This window comes from Martes martes, assembly GCF_963455335.1.
Source record: "Martes martes genome assembly, chromosome: 5".
Lineage (NCBI taxonomy): Eukaryota > Metazoa > Chordata > Mammalia > Carnivora > Mustelidae > Martes > Martes martes.
Window position 1 is genome coordinate 73074104 of NC_137892.1, and position 19287 is coordinate 73093390.

The 19287-nt window shown below is 35.2% G+C and overlaps 1 protein-coding gene across 1 annotated transcript in view; it reads right to left on the reverse strand.

Annotated features, from left to right (window-relative positions):
* The window catches only part of CWC27 (CWC27 spliceosome associated cyclophilin), a 199926-nt gene that overhangs the window by 17689 nt on the left and 162950 nt on the right, over nucleotides 1-19287 (reverse strand). The window contains exons 12-13 of the mRNA XM_080804248.1: nucleotides 11886-11995; nucleotides 10512-10615 (exon numbers count right to left, since the gene is read on the reverse strand). Of these exons, the coding sequence (XP_080660374.1) occupies nucleotides 10512-10615; nucleotides 11886-11995 (214 nt within the window). The remainder of the gene's footprint in view (nucleotides 1-10511; nucleotides 10616-11885; nucleotides 11996-19287) is intronic.

Consider the following 19287-nt stretch of genomic DNA (forward strand, 5'->3'; position numbering starts at 1 on the left):
AAATCTAAATGGACAGTTAATATCTTAAAAAAGTTCACCTTCTTTTTTTTTTTTTTTTTTTAAAGATTTTATTTACTTACTTGAGAGAGAGAGAGAGAAAAGGAGAACACAAGCAGGGGGAGTGGCAGGAAGATGGAGGAGGAGGCCATCTTCCTACTGAGCAAGGAGCTCAATGTGGAGCTCAGCCCCTGGACCCTGGGATCATGATCTGAGCGGAAGGCAGACGTTTAACCAACTGAGCCATTGACTGAGCCACCCAGATGCCCCTAAAAAGTTCAACTTCACCAGTAAACAAAGAAATACAAAATAATACAAAGTAGAAACTGGCAAAGATTAATGTATCTTTATCTGTTATCTGTGATATATTCCAACATACACATACATAATACTTAGGAGAAACAAGCAACTTCATACATTGCTGGTACAGGTATAAATGATTTAGCTTTCTGGAATGCAATCTAGCAAAGATGTTATCAAGACACACCTGAGCTGACAAAAATCAGAATGATTTGGGGGAAAGAATTGGCTGATAGGGGCATGAGGGAACTTCCAGGGGTGATGTATATGTTCTAGTACTTGTGTTGGTGGTGTTTAAATGGGTGTATGCAATTTTTTAAATTGAACAAATTTTTTGAGCATAAGAGGAGCAACTTCTTTTTTTTTTTTTTTTTTTTTTTTTTTTTTTTTTTAAAGATTTGATTTATTTATTTGACAGAAAGATCACAAGTAGGCAGAGAGGCAGGCAGAGAGAGAGGAGGAAGCAGGCTCCCTGCTGAGCAGAGAGCCCGATGCGGGGCTCGATCCCAGGACCCTGGAATCATGACCTGAGCTGGAGGCAGAGGCTTTAACCCACTGAGCCACCCAGGTGCCCCAGAGGAGCAACTTCTTATATGTAAATTATTCCTTGTTAAAGTGAAAAAAAATACATATTTAACTCAGCAGTTTCACTTCCTTTAACTTAAGGAAATGACAGTGAACTTACAAAATATGTAACTGTTGGATTATTCACTCATGAAAAACCATGAAAAATTGGATAAATTTTGGATAAAAATTTCCATTCAATTCAAATTCTCCATTCTAAAAGTGTACATATATATATGGATAGAACAGAAGCATTAATGATGACTCTTTGTGGGGTATGAAATTACTATTGATTTTTTCTTTCCTGTTCTTTTTCAGTATTTCTTATATTGACTATTATAAACACAAATTAGGTTAACTTGGAGAATCGATATGACAATTTGTATAAATTTCATCTAAAAATTAACTTTCAAATATGGTTAAAGTAATGGAACTTTTGTTCATATTTTCTTGATTGCCCGTGTACAATGGGAACTTTCATTTTGTACTGGCTTGGTTGCTATCTGTAACTCCCATTGTGAAATAAATTTTTACTGCTTTGTGCTTAATCCCAAGGACCTTGGCTCCTTAAATTCTCTTTCCAATAAAAATGAACTACTTATGCCTACAGGGCCTTTCTCTGTTTCAAAAAAAAAAAAGAGAGATTCTAGAGAGAGTCCAAGTCCATAATCTATGATTGTATATTCCCAGGAATCCCAGATTCCCTCTCCTTTTCTTTCTCTGAATTTACATTAGCTATACTCTGGAAGACTTAGGATTTTACAATCTGGATTCAGCTAAAGAAATTGCTTTATAATACTTCCTTTTCTCAAGACATTTTAAAACAGAGCCATCAAGCACAACTAGTATATTTACTGAATTTACATTCCTTTTTGGTCACAGACAACATAACTGAGGTAAAATAACATTTGCCTTTTCTTTATATATTATTTTTCTTTGATAATATTACATGAAGACAACTATATAACAATTTGTCAGTTTAATTTAGAATGTTTACTTTGTGCTGCTTTAGTAATTTGTCAGGCCTTACCAATATTACCCCAGTATTATGCATGCCCCCTCCCTCTCTCACACCTAATATTTCCCGAGTATTTCCTTAGCATTGAGCACTTTATAACTTTATAACTGCTTTACATGAATTATCTCACTTAATTCTAATAGTAATCCTGAGGTAGATATTGTTATCTCCACTTTACAGGTGAAGAAACTGAGGCTTGCAATAGAGGTTGCTTGCTCAGGCAGTTTGATTTAACAGCTTGCAATATAATTAAAAGGTAGTTCAACATGTAGGATTACAGAGACCTTCCATGGTGGTGCATTGTTTTTCTGTTGTTGTTGTTCTTCTTCTTTTTAAAGATTTATTTATTTGCAAGAGAGAGTGAGAGAGAGCACACAAGTCGGGTGAAGGGCAGAGGGAGAAGCAGATTCCCCGCTGATCAGGGAGCCTGATGCAGGACTCAATTTCAGTCCTGGGATTCCAGGATCATGATCCAAGCTGAAGGCAGATACTTAACTGACTAAGCCACCCAGGTGCCCATGGTGGTGTATATCTTTAAAAGAATGTATTAAGTATTCCAAACATGAGGATGGATGATATATGCTGTAACTACCTCTAGAAGACAGATGTTATGATTTAGAATTAAAGGTCTATGAAAGTCAAGTTGACCCCCCCCCTTCACTCTATTAATTATTACTTCATGTTGAAATCACTGTTTTGGAAGCAGCATGGGGTCTTAAGTGTGACCAAGAGCCTCACCATTTATGACTGTGTGATCTTGGGCAAATAACCTACTTTTCTGGGCCAAAGCTTCCTCATTTATAAGAATGGGACTAACCCTAATTATCTGATGGAATTGTAAGAAACAAATCCACTATAGCTGGTTTCTAACCTATGAGCCCTCTGAGGGTTAAATGAGGGAAGATAGCATTAAGGTCCTAGCAGGATACCTGAAATATAGCACATGCAAATATCTGCTTCAAGAATGAATTGGTAGGATTCAGAGCCACCTTTATCTCCTACTACCAGTAGAAGAATAGGATTGAAAAGCATAAAAAGTATGTATATTTAAAGTCAAGTATAAGTGACTTCTACTCCATCAGTTATTTTGTATTAATCTGAATAATTGATAATTGGGTAAAAATATACTTAACAGGCTATTGTTAAAAGGAAATGATGAGACTGCACATTATAGTAACTCTGCAGACTTGCTAAAACCAAAAAGTCTGTGAAAATGTAAACACTCCATAAGCAACGAAAAAAAAATTAATCTAGGCACCGACCTTACAGACTTGACAAAAAAAATTATTCAAAATGGATTATAGGGGCGCCTGGGTGGCTCAGTGTGTTAAAGCCTCTGCCTTCGGCTCAGGTCATGATCCCAGAGTCCTGGGATCGAGCCCCACATCGGGCTCTCTGCTTGGCGGGGAGCCTGCTTCCCCCCCACTCTCTTTTTGCCTGCCTCTCTGCCTACTTGTGATCTCTGTCTGCCAAATAAATAAATTTAAAAAAAAAATCTAAAAAAAAATGGATTATAGACCAAAGCAAGTAAGTCACAGATATGAAAAGCATGGCATAGGGAATATAGTCCATAATACTGTAATAACATTATATGGTGGCAGAAGGTGATGACACTTATTGTGGTTGAGGAATGTAGAGAACTACTGAATCAATGTCATATACCTGAAACTAATATAACACTGTATATTAATTATACTTCAATTAAAAAATGGATCAAAGACTTAAGTGCAACATGTAAACATGTAAAACTCCTGGAAGATAACATAGGAGAAAATCTAGATGACTTTGGCTATTAGATGCAACACCAAAGGCATGATCCATGAAACAAACAATGGATAAGACACACTTCACTGAAATTAAAAACCTCTGCTCTGTGAAAAACAATGTCCAGAGAACTAGAAGACAAACTGCAGACTGGGAGAACATATTTACAAAAGACACATCTGAATATGCAAAGAACTTTTAAAACTCAATAATAAGAAAGTGAAAAACTTGATTAAAAAGCAAGCAAGAAACCTTAGCAGGCATCTCACGAAAGTAGATATAAAGATGGCAAAGAGCATGTGAAAAGATGATCAACATCATAGGTCACCGAGGAATTGAAAATTAAAATAACAATGAAATACCACTCCACACCTATCAGAATGGTCAAATCCAAAACACTGAGAACACCAAATGCCAGTAAGGAAGTCAAGCAACAGGAACTCTCATTCATTGCAGCAGGAATGCAAAATGGTCAAGCCACTTTGGATGAGAGCTTGGCAGTTTCCTACAAAATTAAACATGCTCTTACCATATGTTATAGAAGTCATGCTCCTTGGTATTTACCCCAAAACTTATGTCCACACAAAAACTTACACATGGATATTTACAGCAGCTTTATACATAATTGCCAAAACTTGGAAGCAACTGATTTTCCCTTTAGTAGGGATGCGTAAGTAAACTATACTACATACAGACAATGCACTATTATTCAGGACATTAAAAAAAGAGCTATAAAGGCATGAAAGGATGTGAAGGAATCTTAAATGCATATAACTTAAGTGAAAGTAGCCAACCTGAAAAAACTACATCCTCTGTGATTCTGGAAAAGGCAAAACTATGCACACAGTAAAATCATCTCTGGTTGTCAGCATTAGCTGGAAAGTGAGAGACGAAGAAGCAGAACATAGAGAATTTTTAGGGCAGTGCAACTATTCTGCATGGTATTATAATGGTGGATACATGCCGTTATACATTTGTCCAAACCCATAGAACATATATCACTGAGAGTGAGCCCTAATGTAAACTGTGGCCTTTGAGAGATAATGATGTGTGAATGTAGGTTCATCATATTTTACAAATGTACCTCTCTGGTGTGAGATATTGATAGCTGAGATGGCCGTGTGTTAGGGGAAAGGGGAGGCAGGGGAATATGGGAACTCTTTACACTTTCTGCTTACTTTTGCTGTGAATCTAAAACTGGTCTAAAAAAATAAGGTCTATTACAAAACATTTCTGAAAAAGAAAAGAAATAGTTAAGTATCATTTTGGAATTGTTATGGGCGTGGTAAAAATTATGTTGGAAGCAGGTCTAGACCAATAGGTTGGCACATTTAATTCAGAAAGCATTACTTTGGTACTGCTTGAAAACAAGGATCAAAAACTGGGAAGTTGAATAAAGCTTCCCAGGACCTATAGATTGGGTTATTATATCTAACAAAAAAGAATCATCATGAAGCAATGACACAATGACTAAAGATGCTTTAGTCCACCAGTTCTCAAAGTGTGACTTGGGGTTCTTTGTGTCTCCAATGTCAGTTATTTTAGTATGAATACTTAAACATTATTTGCCTTTTTTATTCTTATCTTATGAATGTACAGTGGAATTCTTCAGCAAATACATGATGTATAATATCAAAACGGAGTGCAGAAGCAGATGTAAGAATCCAGCTGATTCTGTTATGTCAGACATTAGAGATGTGTAAAAAAGGTAAATCAATGCCACTCTTCTTACTAGACTTTCTCCTATGAAAATACAATGGTTCTTTGTAAAGATTTTATTTATGTTAACATGAAATGATTTTAGTGATTTTTTTTTTAGTTTTAATTTTTAGAAGGTAAATATCAATAGATATATTTCATACAAATAAAAGCTCTTTGGAGTCCTCACTAATTTTTAAGAGTATAAAGGGGTCCAGAGATAAAATTTTTGAGATCTGCTGCCCTAACTAATGCTAAGGGGTAAAGAAGATCTCTCACTTGGCTAAGGTGGGCTTTCACTATTCTCACAGTGTTTGTCCTCATACCTATATCTGGGTTTGTCTACATTTACTTACTACCCATGCCTGGTAAAGTCCTGACTCCACTGAAGTGGAGACTGTAATTAAAATGTTCATCTGTAGTTATTGCATCCTTTACTCAATACATGACTAAGCCATATACAAATTACAGTATGTATTATACACAAAAGGTGTTTAAAGCTTTGCCAGTGAGATGAAGCAATGTCCTTCAATGGTACCTTATAAGGAGCTCTGAATGGGCCTGTCAATAATTACTTTTACGTCTGCATTATTAAATTTTCACAATTTTGGATACTCAGACAACCGGTCCTTGTTACTTCTATGCTATGCTAATTCCAGAGGAACGCTTGAAAACTACTTCATGCTAAACCTTGGTTCTTGAACTCCAATCTCTAGCACAAACAAACTGTGACTGATGGATAAACTGATTTTTAATGCAAGTTAAGGTGCAATAATAAAACTGAAAAACAAAAACAAATAAAAGAAGAATCCAGATTCAAAAGTTCTAACCTATAAGATTATCTTAGAAGGAGAATTTTTCAGAACCAAGAACAAAACCACTTAGACCTGAGGATGCTGAGGAATCATGATGAAATCTGTACCAGTTTTATTAAAAACAGAAGCAAACCAGACTGTGTGTTTTTTAAAACTTTAAAAGGGCAAAGCATTTTTTCTAAAATGTTATTCTCTTTCACTAAGTACTGTAGAGTACCTTAATTAATTCTTGAGATTCTCACAGCCCTAAAAGCAAGTCATAAAAACGATATTTACATGGGAGTATAAACTGGAATGACATTTTGGGAGGGCCACTTGAAAATATTTAGCAGAAACCCAATATGCATACCCACTGAGTAAGAAATTCCAGTTTTGCAATTAATCCAGAGAAAACAGGCAATGATGAAGACACATGGATGTTCACTACAGTGTTGTATATAATGATAAAAACTGGAAAGAGCCTAAACATCCAGCAACATAGGGCTGATCAAGTAAACTATGGTTTACCATATAATGGCATACTATGTGGCCATAATACAAAAATGTAAAAATTAATTATAAAATTATATATGGCAAGGAAAAGTACTTAATCAATATATATACTTAATCAATATACTTACTATATATTGCTGAGGGGAAAAAAGCAAGTTATAAGATTATAGCATTATATGATCTCATTTCTGCAAAAAAGATATATATATATATGCATAAAAATATCAGGAAGGGTATAAATTAATAGTATTTACTGATGAGTTTTGGATTATAGGTGATTTTTATTTATTTTCTTTGAGGGTCTGAATTCTGATTTGCTATAGTGAACATCTTTTCTTTATATAATAAAAATAATTATTAAAATACTTGAGGCAACCATTGCAATTGTTAGAATTTCTCTAATTCTTACGATACTGAATACGGTCTATACTATGGAAAGTGCTAGAGGAGAGTGAGGCGAGAAGACAAGGAGGGAGCAAAGCAGACAGATTTTATACTGTTTATTATTTTATCATGAATATTTGTGATAAAGTATTAGGTTAATCTTGGATTTAACAATCTGGAAAAAATTTCAAAGGAACTTAGTAGCAAATAGTTAAATGTTCACAAAATCACACTTTAATCTCATAGATTTAATTTTTCTCCTCTCCTTGGAATGCCGATTTTGTTCTGTAGGAGCAGGTGGCTTTCTTTTTTATGTCTCTCTATTATCTTGTCAGACACAGCTCTCTCAAAACTTTTTTGGGAGCTAACCAAGCTTTATCTAACCAAACCCAAAATGGCATATGGACTTCATCCACATGGTCATATGAATCTGTTGGCTGATGACTCCTGCCATGTATCTAATCGGTTTTATAAAATCCATGCTTGAAGAAGGATTCTATAGCTATAAGAGTGTGATGCTGTGGGATAAAGGAATGTAGTGGCAAAGAGGCTACTTTAGCTGCTACATGGGAATCTGGGAGCCATCACTGCCACCAAATATTGGCAGCACATATCCCAACAAAGGAAGAATCCTAATAATTTTGAGTGAAAAATTTCTATCATGCATTTCAGCTTAGATCTACTAATAACACTTCTTTAAATGCTTTGTTAGTGAAATCTGGGAATAATTATCAAACACCATATACGGTGTTTACAATAGAATCATATTTCTTTTCTTTTTCTCCCCCTCCCACTTTTTTTTTTTTTTTTTGCATAAAAAGTAGAATGCTGCTGAATGGTACCCAAATGTCTGTTGTATACCATGCCAATACAGCAGCTCAGCCAAAAATGCGAATAGAGGAGTTTGCCAAGTAAAAGAAAACATAACAAATTGGTAATGGTTTCTATCTTGACAGAAAATGAAAATGATCCCTCAATGTGTGGTCACTCATGTGGACACATAAAAATGTCTGAGAAGCAATCATTTTACCTCAGATAACAGACCCTGACAGTGTAGTACAGCACTGGCTGACTTTCACTTCTTAGAAAAGCAGTAACCGTGACCTACAAAATAGTCTGGTAACCATGTAATTTATGCATAACACACATGCACATGCCATGCACTCATAATATTTGCCATAAATCATTCTGAATATAAGACTTCTTTCTGAGTGGAATATACTTTATGAGAGATGATCTAAATCACTGGAGACCTGATAAAGTGGAATGGGTGTATTTAGGAACAGAAAGGATGTTGTTGCTTATCGGGTTACAAAATTTCAATTGTCTATAGTGCAATAAAAATGGTCCCATGTATTCTGTATGATTCTCTTTAGTACCCTGAACACAAAAGGTATTTTACTAGATGTTAAATAAAACAAATATGAAAAATGTGTAGGTACACAGTTTACAGTTCTGACTTTCTGTTAAGGAGACTGCAACTGAAGGTAGAAATGAACCCCCTGAAGACCTGGTAATCATGTCTTTAACTTACTTACCTTTCCTTGACCACTTATTTTTGTTCCCCAGATGGAGAAGTGGTCAACATCATTGACCAGTGATTTTACCATCTGGTAAAGTTTTTCCATTTGTTTACTTTCTAATGAGGATGTTAGGACATAGATTGTACTGTGAAATCACAACAAAAGCAAGAATGACAATTTTAAAAACACTAACTGACATCTGAAGCTAATGAGGAATTCACAATGAGAGAATACTGAACGAAGTGGCTAGGAAGAACCCTGGGAAGTTAAACGGTCTTGCCAAGTTAAAAGTAAATTTGAATCCTGCGGGTTATGAGTTTCAAATGAAACTTCTGGGTTTAAATTTGTTGGTGACTTTCCTGTTCAATAAAAAAGGACTTAAATGGCTTATAAAAAGGTTAAAAAAACTTATTGGGCATCAAACTGCTCTTACAAAACACCATCTTGATGAGTTAAGTGTAAATGAATCAGAAACACATGGATCATGTTTCCTTAAAAAATGCATATGGATTCAAAAATAAGGGGAAGAGGACTTGGCAAAACATTTTTTTATGTGGTGGCTGAACCCAAAACATTTGAAAGATATTTTGAGACATTCAAGGAATCCAAAATAAAACTAAACCTGTCCAGTCATATAAAAAACAGAAAGTTCTTCTTTGTAATGTGCATTTATCTCGATGGGTCAATCAACAGTCACTGAGCCTTCCCCTTTGGCACAGGACAGTGGGAGAAGCCAGCTTCTGCCTTTAAACAACTTTGAATTTAAGTGTAAACAAATACACATAAGTAACAGAAACCCATTTAAAAAGTCTCAGGGTTAAAAAAAAAACAACAAAACATAACCTAGATCACACAGAAACTATATCTTGAGAAATACATAGGTACTTAAGGGTCCTAGGGGAGGTAGGATTCATTCCATTCAAATAATCATCCCCTCAGCCCTTTTGATTAAAGTTATATATAGTCGTAGAATCTTGCTTAAATGTTTTCTTAATAAGTGTTTTTATGTCTTTTTTAATGTGTGTCCCAGCCCTCTTTCCTCCACCCTCTAGATTTGTGAGCGCTCAACAAATCTTGCTGACTGGTTTCCTGGAGGATGGGAGTGTTGAGCAGTTTTGAAATAGGAGAGAGATGCTGTCTGGCAGAGAGGAGTGAGGCTATGATTCTGGGTTGGGGTAATGGCACATGTGACAGTTCAGAGGTTCCAGAGGGTGAGTCATATGTGGGGGGTGACCCACTGGCTTGCTTGCAGCAATGTGCTGGAGCCAGGGTGAGTGGGAGGTGAGGGCAGTTAGGTGTGGGGAGTCCTAATATACTACATGTGAAGTCAACTGGAGGACAGAGGAGTGTGATAAGGGAAAGCACAATTCTTATTCCCTTTTTTTCTTCCTTTTTTGCCATTATAGGATAAAGTGCTAAGGATAGGACATATACAAGTCATTAATTCCTTTATTTCTTATCAGTGTCTTAAAAAGCTGAAAAGTAGCCAAAGAAAAAAATAAGTTGACTACGTATGAATTGCTAGGATCCTGTAGGTCATAAATTTTAAGAGGAACTTAGTAGGATTATGAAGTGTATTACTGAGTCCTAAAATGTTTGTGGGACAGTGTAAAAAATTAATGATTTAGAATCTTTTGAGGCTGCTTTCTAGCTGTTTAATGTGAATCTTATCTTTTCCACAATATTAGAAAGTTATTTAGGACAGGGAGAAAGTCACATATTTCTTGTATATTTTCCGCTGGCTAGCATAATACTGGGAACACACCGAGCACTCAATAAATGCTTACTCAAGTGAAATGAAGTCAAAGGGTGCTGAGGCCCTATATAACGACAAGGGGATGATGAAAGGTGAAGTCTGAAAGAGAAAAAAAAGGACGATATAGTGGGAATTTTCTAATAGCGTCTCTGCCCTGAGCCTTTTTTTCAGGGTTAATACAGAGGAATCAAAGCCCTTACCATCCTTCATCATCTTCTACTTCTGCTTCAGAAACGTCATTCTCAGGAGTTTCAGCAATTGCTTGAGTGAGTTTAGATTTAAACTGGTTCAGCAGCGCCAGGGTCTGGAATAATAATTACACTGCTAAGTTCTCTGATAAGGATAAATATAATTTTTCAAAACTGCAACAAACCTTGACAATGCTTTGTTTGCATCTGCACTGACATTCTCCCTCAGACACAGGTGACTGCTTTCTGATTTAGGGAACATAAATTTGCTTATATAAAAGATGCTTAAACAATAAAATGCATGTTTGTTAATGACTTCTTGTAGAACTTTCCTTATGATTATTTTCATGCTAAGTACTGATGCATGATTCTGCTTTACCAGGAATTAGATGTCATTTATAATGTAGTCCCTGATTATATTAATTTATCCAAATAGAGTTGGGCTTTTTTTTTTTTTTAAAGATTTTATTTATTTATTTGACAGACAGAGATCACAAGCAGGCAGAGAGGCAGGCAGAGAGAGAGGAGGAAGCAGGCTTCCTGCTGAGCAGAGAGCCTGATGCGGGGCTCGATCCCAGGACCCTGAGATCATGACCTGAGCTGAAGGCAGAGGCTTTAACCCACTGAGCCACCCAGCTGTCCCAAGAGTTGGGCTTTTTAATTTACTTTTATTTTGCCTATTTTATCTATACACCTAAAATGGCATTTTCTCAAATAGATATACATGGCAGCATCACAAATAAATGATTTTGGTCTTCCCCCTAGCTTTTCAACATGAATGGCTGCTGAAGATATTTATTTTATTTTATTAAATGCCAAGTGTTGCATGGTGTATAAAATTGACTTTCAGATTGTGGAGCTATCTTTTTTATTCTTATTTCTAACAGTCATCTTTTATGAGTTCTTAAAAATTCATAAATTATTTGAAACAAGAAGAGTTCTGTAATATTATTTACAATAGGAATCAACTAGAATGCCCTGTTTACAGGCAGTTTACAATTTTGAGCCGAACTGGCTAGTCAGTATGTGAGATGCTGTGCTAGAAGAGATCTCCTCACCATTTATAATCGCCACTTCTCCATTTTATAATATTTACTTAGACAAAGGTTCTACCTGGCTACTGAGAATATGTGAGTTTATATGGTTCCTATGCTTGATATGGGAGTACAAGGTTGAAACCTGAAAGTTTTAGGCTTTTTGCCTATAATATCTGGAAAGAACATGAGTGGCCAAGGTTCTTGTTACCCCACACTCTATGAATATATTTTTCTTCATTTTTAAGAGGTAGTGTTTTTCTGATGTGTAATCAAATCAGATTTCATTAGCAACATCTCAAGACAATTAAAAGGCAATGCATTACATATAGATTTAGGCTTACGAAGTTACCTGGTCTTCCCGGGAAGTCCCCTTCTTTGCCTGTTGCTTTCTCAGAGCTTCATACTTTTGCTTTTCTCTTCTGTATTCTGCAACAGCATCATCAGGAGCAGTTTCATCCTCTGAAGAATAATACAATATTCTTAGAATAAATAGTAAAAAGGCTATGTGGTTTCATATTAACATCTATGCTTATTACAGAAGAGGAGGTCAGAACCTGGGATTGGTTTTCACCCATGTGAAAATCAAACCAGGGACATCTGGGTGGCTCAGTCATTAAGCATCTGCCTTTGGCTCAAGTCATGATCCCAGGACCCTGGGACTGAGTCCCATATTGGGCTCCCTGCTCAGCAGGAAGCCTGCTTCTCCTCCTCCCTCTGCTCCTGTTCCCTCTCTTGCTGTCTCTGTCAAATATATAAATAAAATATTTTAAAAAATTAAAATAAAAACAAAACCAATAAGTGGATCCAGCTCCACAACTATTTCCTGTGCTAGACAATGATCAATGTTGACTTATCAACCAATTTTATAACCATCTTTATTATATAATGTATTATTGTAGTTCTCACTTGTTTGAGTATAAAATCACCTATCTCACTTTTAAAATAATTAAGAGGGGTGCCTGGGTGGCTCAGTGGGTTAAAGCCTCTGCCTTTGGCTCAGGTCATGATCCCAGGGTCCTGGGATGGAGCCCTGCATCAGGCTCTCTGCTCAGCGGGGAGCCTGCTTCCTCCTCTCTCTCTCTCTGCCTGCCTCTCTACTTGTGATCTCTGTCTGTTAAATTAAAAAAAAAAAAAAAATTAAGATTCTCCTAAAATTCAGCACTGCTGTTTTACATTCTTCTCCTGTTTATAAGATACAACTGTTTGATATTGGTTGATTTTCCAGTTACCTGCCACTTCTGTTGCTCAGTTAAAGCAACAACAGCAACAACTAATAAACAAGTTCAATTTGATGTTATCATAAAAAACAAGTATATCCAACAAATAAGTCAGGACAGCTATCAGAAGTAGATCAAAGTAATTTTTACTAAGTTAGAAATTAGAAAACCAATTTATAGATTTGATCCTGCAATACTTGCCTGTGAAGATTAGTTAACATCTGGGTTTATGGAGCACAGTTTTGTCTCAAGAAGAGTACTAACATTTTGTATTAACTTACATGCATATGTATTAGTGAAACTTTATGATCGAAAAGTAAAATAACCAAAAACCAACAACCTATCTCTTCTTATCTTTGGCTGGCAAACGAAGATGAGCCAGATGTAATCAAGAATGCCAGTAATCTGTCTATTCAAGCCTTGGTTTGTTGCTTACATCTTTGTTACATGGTTTGAAGAATGTTATTAATGTGCAGTGTATTAACAATCAGCCATTTTGTTTGAGATTTTCTAATGCTGTGACACTTGCTGCGTAAACCCAACTGTGTGAAAAATCTGGTCAACTATTCTATTTCATAACTGAGTATATCACATTAGTGTAAGTACTTCCCTTTACAATATGATCAACTATGAATAATCATAGCACATTAATTTTTTATTTTTATTTCTCAGGAGTATATCCTGAATAATTTCCTTAGTTTTATAATTCAGTTTATTAATCCTTTGTTTAGTTATAATTACTCAGTTTTTAAGATGTAAGCTGAGCCATTGGTTTTAATTATTTTTTTATTTCTAGGTATTCTTTTTGGTTATTCTTCTTTTGGTTATTCATCTGTTCTTTTAATAGTCTCAGTCTTTTTAAAATATATTTAGTCCTTTAAAAATCTCTTTTAATTATTTAAAACACCTGTTATGTTGTAACTTTCAGATTTTTCTTGGGGATCTTTCTCTTGGGGAGAGTCTTCCCACTCTCTTCCTAGGCTCATCATTTCTCTATGTGTTTTCTAATTTTTGACTGTGAGTTTATATTTAGCTAGAGCTGCATCTCCATCATGCTCTGTAGGAATTCTAGGCACCCAGGATTGTTTAAGAGTTTCTACAAAAAAATTTTGCATTTGTTTCTACCAGGCAATTTAGGGGGTCCAGTAGTCTAGACATTTTTTTTTTTTCAAGTTAATTTCTTGGCTTAGGATTCCTATACCATATAGGGAATGTATATTCAGACTTTGTAGCCATGCCTGGTATAGGTTTAGAGTTTTGATTTTTTGAGAAACTTTTTTTTTTTTTTTTAATCTCCTCCACATAGAGGTCTGAAACATGACAAGCTTCATTGTGGCCTTCCTGACTAGGTGGATGGTTTTTCTAGTTTCCATTTCTCTTGAGCCACGGTCACCTCTCTCTCCAAGTCTGAGATTAAAACTCCCAGCTTCTAGCTAGTAGAGCCTACATCTGGTTCCATTACCCTGCTGGGCAATGATAATATCACCTTGCGCACTTAATGCTCTGTTTTTTTTTCTCCTTTGTTTCTGGTACCTAGGACCTTTCTTTTTTTCTTACCTCTCTCTCTTCTCTCTTTCTCTCCCTCTCTTAAGCTTAGCTAAGTATTTAAATTGGGCGGGATCATATTTTATCCAGCATTTCTATATATTTGTAGGAGAAGGAAGGTCTGTGCTAACTCAGCCCATGTTGCCAGAACAGGAAGTAGCACATTCATTTCTCATGTGCTTGAATCCCCCTGAATAAACAAAAATTGAATAAGTGACTGGATGATTTTAGTGACATAAAACTGGCTAATAAAATACACAAGGAGTTTGAAAAGTTTAGTTTTTCTAAGTACAGACTGTTCTGCTTTTACTTTTCTTATAAATCTCAATATACAGTGGATAATAATTCATAAATAATAATGATGTAATATGGTGACTATTTGTCATTAACTGAAATTTCTACAAAATATGCTAAATAAATGGGAAGGAAGAGTGGTAGGAAAAAAAAAGAACATTTACCAAAGAGTATATGTTAGGTACCATGTTAAAGTGCTTTGATGATCTATAAAGGATCCATACACCAAATGAAGAAACAGGAATTACAATATGGTAGAGCTGGGATTTGAGCACACTGTGCTCAGTGACTTCAATTAAAACTTCAATCCAGAAAATAAAATTTTACCTAGTGTCTCTCGTATGTGCGCATTCTGAGAAATGCTATGAACGACATCTAAAACATAAATGATACAATCTTTTCATTCTATAATGTAGTCTAAAGGGTGAAACCAACCTAAGATATGTGAAAATAGTTAAGAAATCAAGCCACTGACTTTAAGTTTCAAATTGCTGATTCCTTAGAGGGCTTAAAGCTTACATATGTTATAGTATTAGAATAAAGTATCTCAGCTATCTCTGAGATAATATAGGTAGGTAATATATGTGAAAGGGTCTGGTGAAGAGAATGTCCAACATCACTATAATCATCAGTTTATCACTGGACTATCAGCTCACTAGAGCACCAGAGTTAGAAGTTACCTTGAGGATCTTCCAATCTACCTTCTCAGTCAATAGGTAAGGGAACCAGTGTTTAGGTGAGTGAAGTTTCTCAGCAAGTCTCCCAGAGGGATCACCAGCAGAGCCTGGGCTAAAACTTGTGTTCTGACGCTTAGTTTAGGTGACAAAGTTAAGTACTGCACTTCTGTCCTTGCATGTTATAAAGAATGCCTTTAACCCCTCCTCTAAGAGCTAGTCAGAAACTTAATCCTTGCTCCACTTGAATCTCTTCATTGTGAAAACTTTTTGTTCTAAACATAAAGGGACGATGACTACTCAACTGTGGTTACTTAACTAATGAACCAATGGTATCCATCTACAAATCTTGTTTTATAGATAAAGGGCTTATTCCCTCCACTGTCTCAGGATCAGTGCTCAAGGAGCTTAATAGCTCCAAGTAAGTAGTTGTTACGTTCATTCATTTTTTTAAAAAAGGCTTATTGAATAATCAGTATGTATCAGAAACTGTTAGTAAGGCTGCTTATAAATTATTTTAAATATACTGGCATCCAGTACTCAAGGAAATTTTTGAAAAATTTCCATAATAAATGAAAACTTTTATATAAATAAAAGTAATATGTTACTGCTAATAGTAAATAGCATTTGAAAACAAAACGGATAGACTTTAATGGACACAGAAAATATCAATGCTGGTGATACCTAGTTGTATCTTATCATACTTTCTGGAAGCTAAAAAGTATGTTTTTTTAAAATAAAATTTTATATACACCAGTTCTTAATTCTAGGAAAAGTACCAGCTTCAAAAGTGATATCCATGATAGCTAACATTTTAAGTACTCATTATGTGCCAGATAACCAGTACCTGAATTACTTGCTTAATCCTGATAACCAACCCTATGAGGAAGGCCCTATTTTGCTGATAAGGAAATTAAGGTAGTAAAAGGCTAAATAACTTATTAAGGGACTATAAACATGAGAATATAAACCCATGTAGTCTAGTTCTAAATGATAAGTTTTTAACCACCTTGGTTATTTCTTCTTTATGTCTGACACACAAGAGAACAGAAAGTACTCCAATTCAACATAAAAAGGCATCAGGTTACCAGTTGGATGTATTCGATGAAATAAAATCCTACCAAAAAAGGTTCTATATTCCTCCCAGACCATGATAAATGGGAAATACAGTTTGCCAAAACGTGGGTTTATGTAAAGAATTTCTACCTAGGAAGAATTCTTAATGACTTTTTCTTGATAATCCTTAATTAGTCATATTCCCCCCCCTCATTTGAACCTTTAGACAGTTTAAATACTATATCATAACTGCTTTTTTTCCTGTACTGCCCCCTAGTCTACAAACTCACATGGCAGGAATTATGCCCTGTTTGTGGCCTAGCATCTGCCTTGCATATAGTATGTACTCAATAAATAGTAGCTGAATAGACAAATGAACAATCTGATCATTCTTAGATCTTAAATTACAGCAGTGTCCATAGTAGTCTTATTACTTTTGTGGGATGAAAGACTCTTTGAGGGACTTGTAGAGGCTTAGGGCCCTTAGCATACAAATATTTTCTCAGCAGATAGTTGTTTAATTAAATTGAATTAGAGATAAATAATTTATGACATGTATTAAATAGGTAAGAGGAGTAGAAGTCAACTTTAAGGCAGTTACTTCTGATTACTTGAACACTAAGCTTTCTAGGTAGAATCTGTTAGAGTTGTAGCCATTGATTGAAACTTCACCATCTCCTTGAAGAGCTACTGGGGATAAACTATATATTCTCCCCCCAGTCAGAATGCCCATTTTTTGGTTTGTTTTATTAGGAAAATATATTATGGAAATTATAATAATGGGGATATTCTTTGCCATTAAGATGAGAGTCTACATATACTTTTTATTATCATTTTCATAATTATAATCCATAGTATTTATTGAATGACAAGAGGTTAAATTTGTACTAATTTGGGGGGTTATTCATTTATTAAAGATTTTATTTTTAAATAAAAGGGAGACAGAATGAGAGTGGGGAGAAGCAGAGGGAGTGAGAGAGAGAGAGAGAAGCAGACTCCCTACTGAGCAGAAAGCCCGATACAGGGCTCAATCCCAGGACCCCAAAATCATGACCTGAGCTGAAGGCAGACACTTAACTGACCGAGCTACCCAGGTGCCCTGTACTAATTTTGTTTTAAAGATAATTAAAAGTTGCTTAGATGATGTCCTCAGAAAGTGAATCAGAAGAAAACAGGTCTCTTTATCCTATGAAACTGCCAAGATGAAAATTATTCACAATTATAAAATTATTTAATAGAGGTGTCTTATGCCCATTACAAAGACTAGGCAGAAGTTTAGAGGAAGACTAGGCTGAAAGTTTAATTTATTTCTGTACTGTAACTAAAATAAGAAATCCATGATTTAATTCATTTTATTTAACCACTTCTTATTTTCAGCATATTTTTTGTTACAAATTGAATACTGGCTCCATCTGGTGGTCAAAATAAGCCTGTAGTTCCATGAAAATAAGTCAAAAGCGGTTAAGTAATTCAGGAACGGCCTAAAGTATGCTTGAACACCGAACACTGACATATGCTTTATCACTGAACAGTGATTAAATGGAATTCAGTCTACATTTACATGGAATTTTTCTTTTTCTTTCACTGTTGTTCATCCTTGCTTCATTGCTTCATGTTATCTTAGGCTTACAATAACCCTCAAAATAAAGTAATACACAATATTTTCCTGTGTTTTTCTATTAACTGAGTAGAGAAATGTGAAGGTAACAAGTTATAATACAGTTAAATTAATCCAGACCTTTAGACTGTATTCCATTTTGAATAAAAATATAAAAATACTTATTTTCATTATCTATATTTTATGAATTTGACTATGGTATGCCTTTGTGGTGGTCAGCTTTTGTTGAATTTAATAGGAGCTTTTGATGCTTCTTGGATTTTGATGTCTATGTCCTTCCCCACATTTGGGAAGTTTTCAGCTATAATTTACTCGAATAAACCTTCTGCCCATTTTTCTCTCTCCTCATCTTCTGGGACTCCTGTGAAATGAATGTTACTACATTTTAATAAGTCATTGAGTTTCCTAGGTCTCCCTTTGTGATTCATTACTTTTCTTTCTCTCTCCATTTCAGCTTCATTGTTTTCCATGGTTTTAATCTTATATATTGCTGATTCACTCCTCTGATTTGTCCGTCTTTATTTTTATGGTCTCCATTTGGGTTTGCATCTTGGTTGGAGTAGTTTTTTTGTTTTTTTCAGATTTTACTTATTTATTTGAGAGAGAGTGAGAGCACAAGTGGGGCAAGGAGCAGAGGGAGAAGCAGACCGCCTGCTGAGCAGGGAGCCTGACGTGGGGCTCGATCCTGGGACTCCAGGATCATGAGCTGAAAGCAGACACTTAACCGACTGAGCTACCAAGATGCCCCTTGGTTAGAGCATTTTTAATTTGGCCTGACTAGGTTTTAGGTTTTTTTAATCTCTGCACAAGAATACGGACTTTCAGCTGTATTTTCCATTAAACATTTCTAGCAGGGGTAGCCTATGAATAAATGAGAGTTCATATGTAGGGGCTCTGTATAATTATAATCTACTGGCTACTTAATCTTAATTATTTAATTCACTATAAAAGGAGTATGCCCACAATCACAACACAAAATATTAATACTATAAAGTTTTTAGGCAGCAATAACTGCTCCTTTACAGATGAAAAAACTGAGGTTTAGAGAGGTCAAATGATTGTGCTAAGCTTGGAATATCAGAATCCAGATCTTCTGACAACTCAATGTTGTTTCCTTTCTACATACACTACTGTGTGTACTTTCTCTTTAGAATGTGTAATCACCACAGATGTATTTCATTATAGTCTAATAATCACTTTGAAATTATATCCATTTATACTACAATATGACCATTTATAAAATGGCATGACTCTCCAATATAGATTTAATTCTCTAATTGGGAGTTTTCTTTATTTTAATTTTTGTTATTTTCCCTTAAGTTATTAGAAATTTTTTTTTAAGTTCGT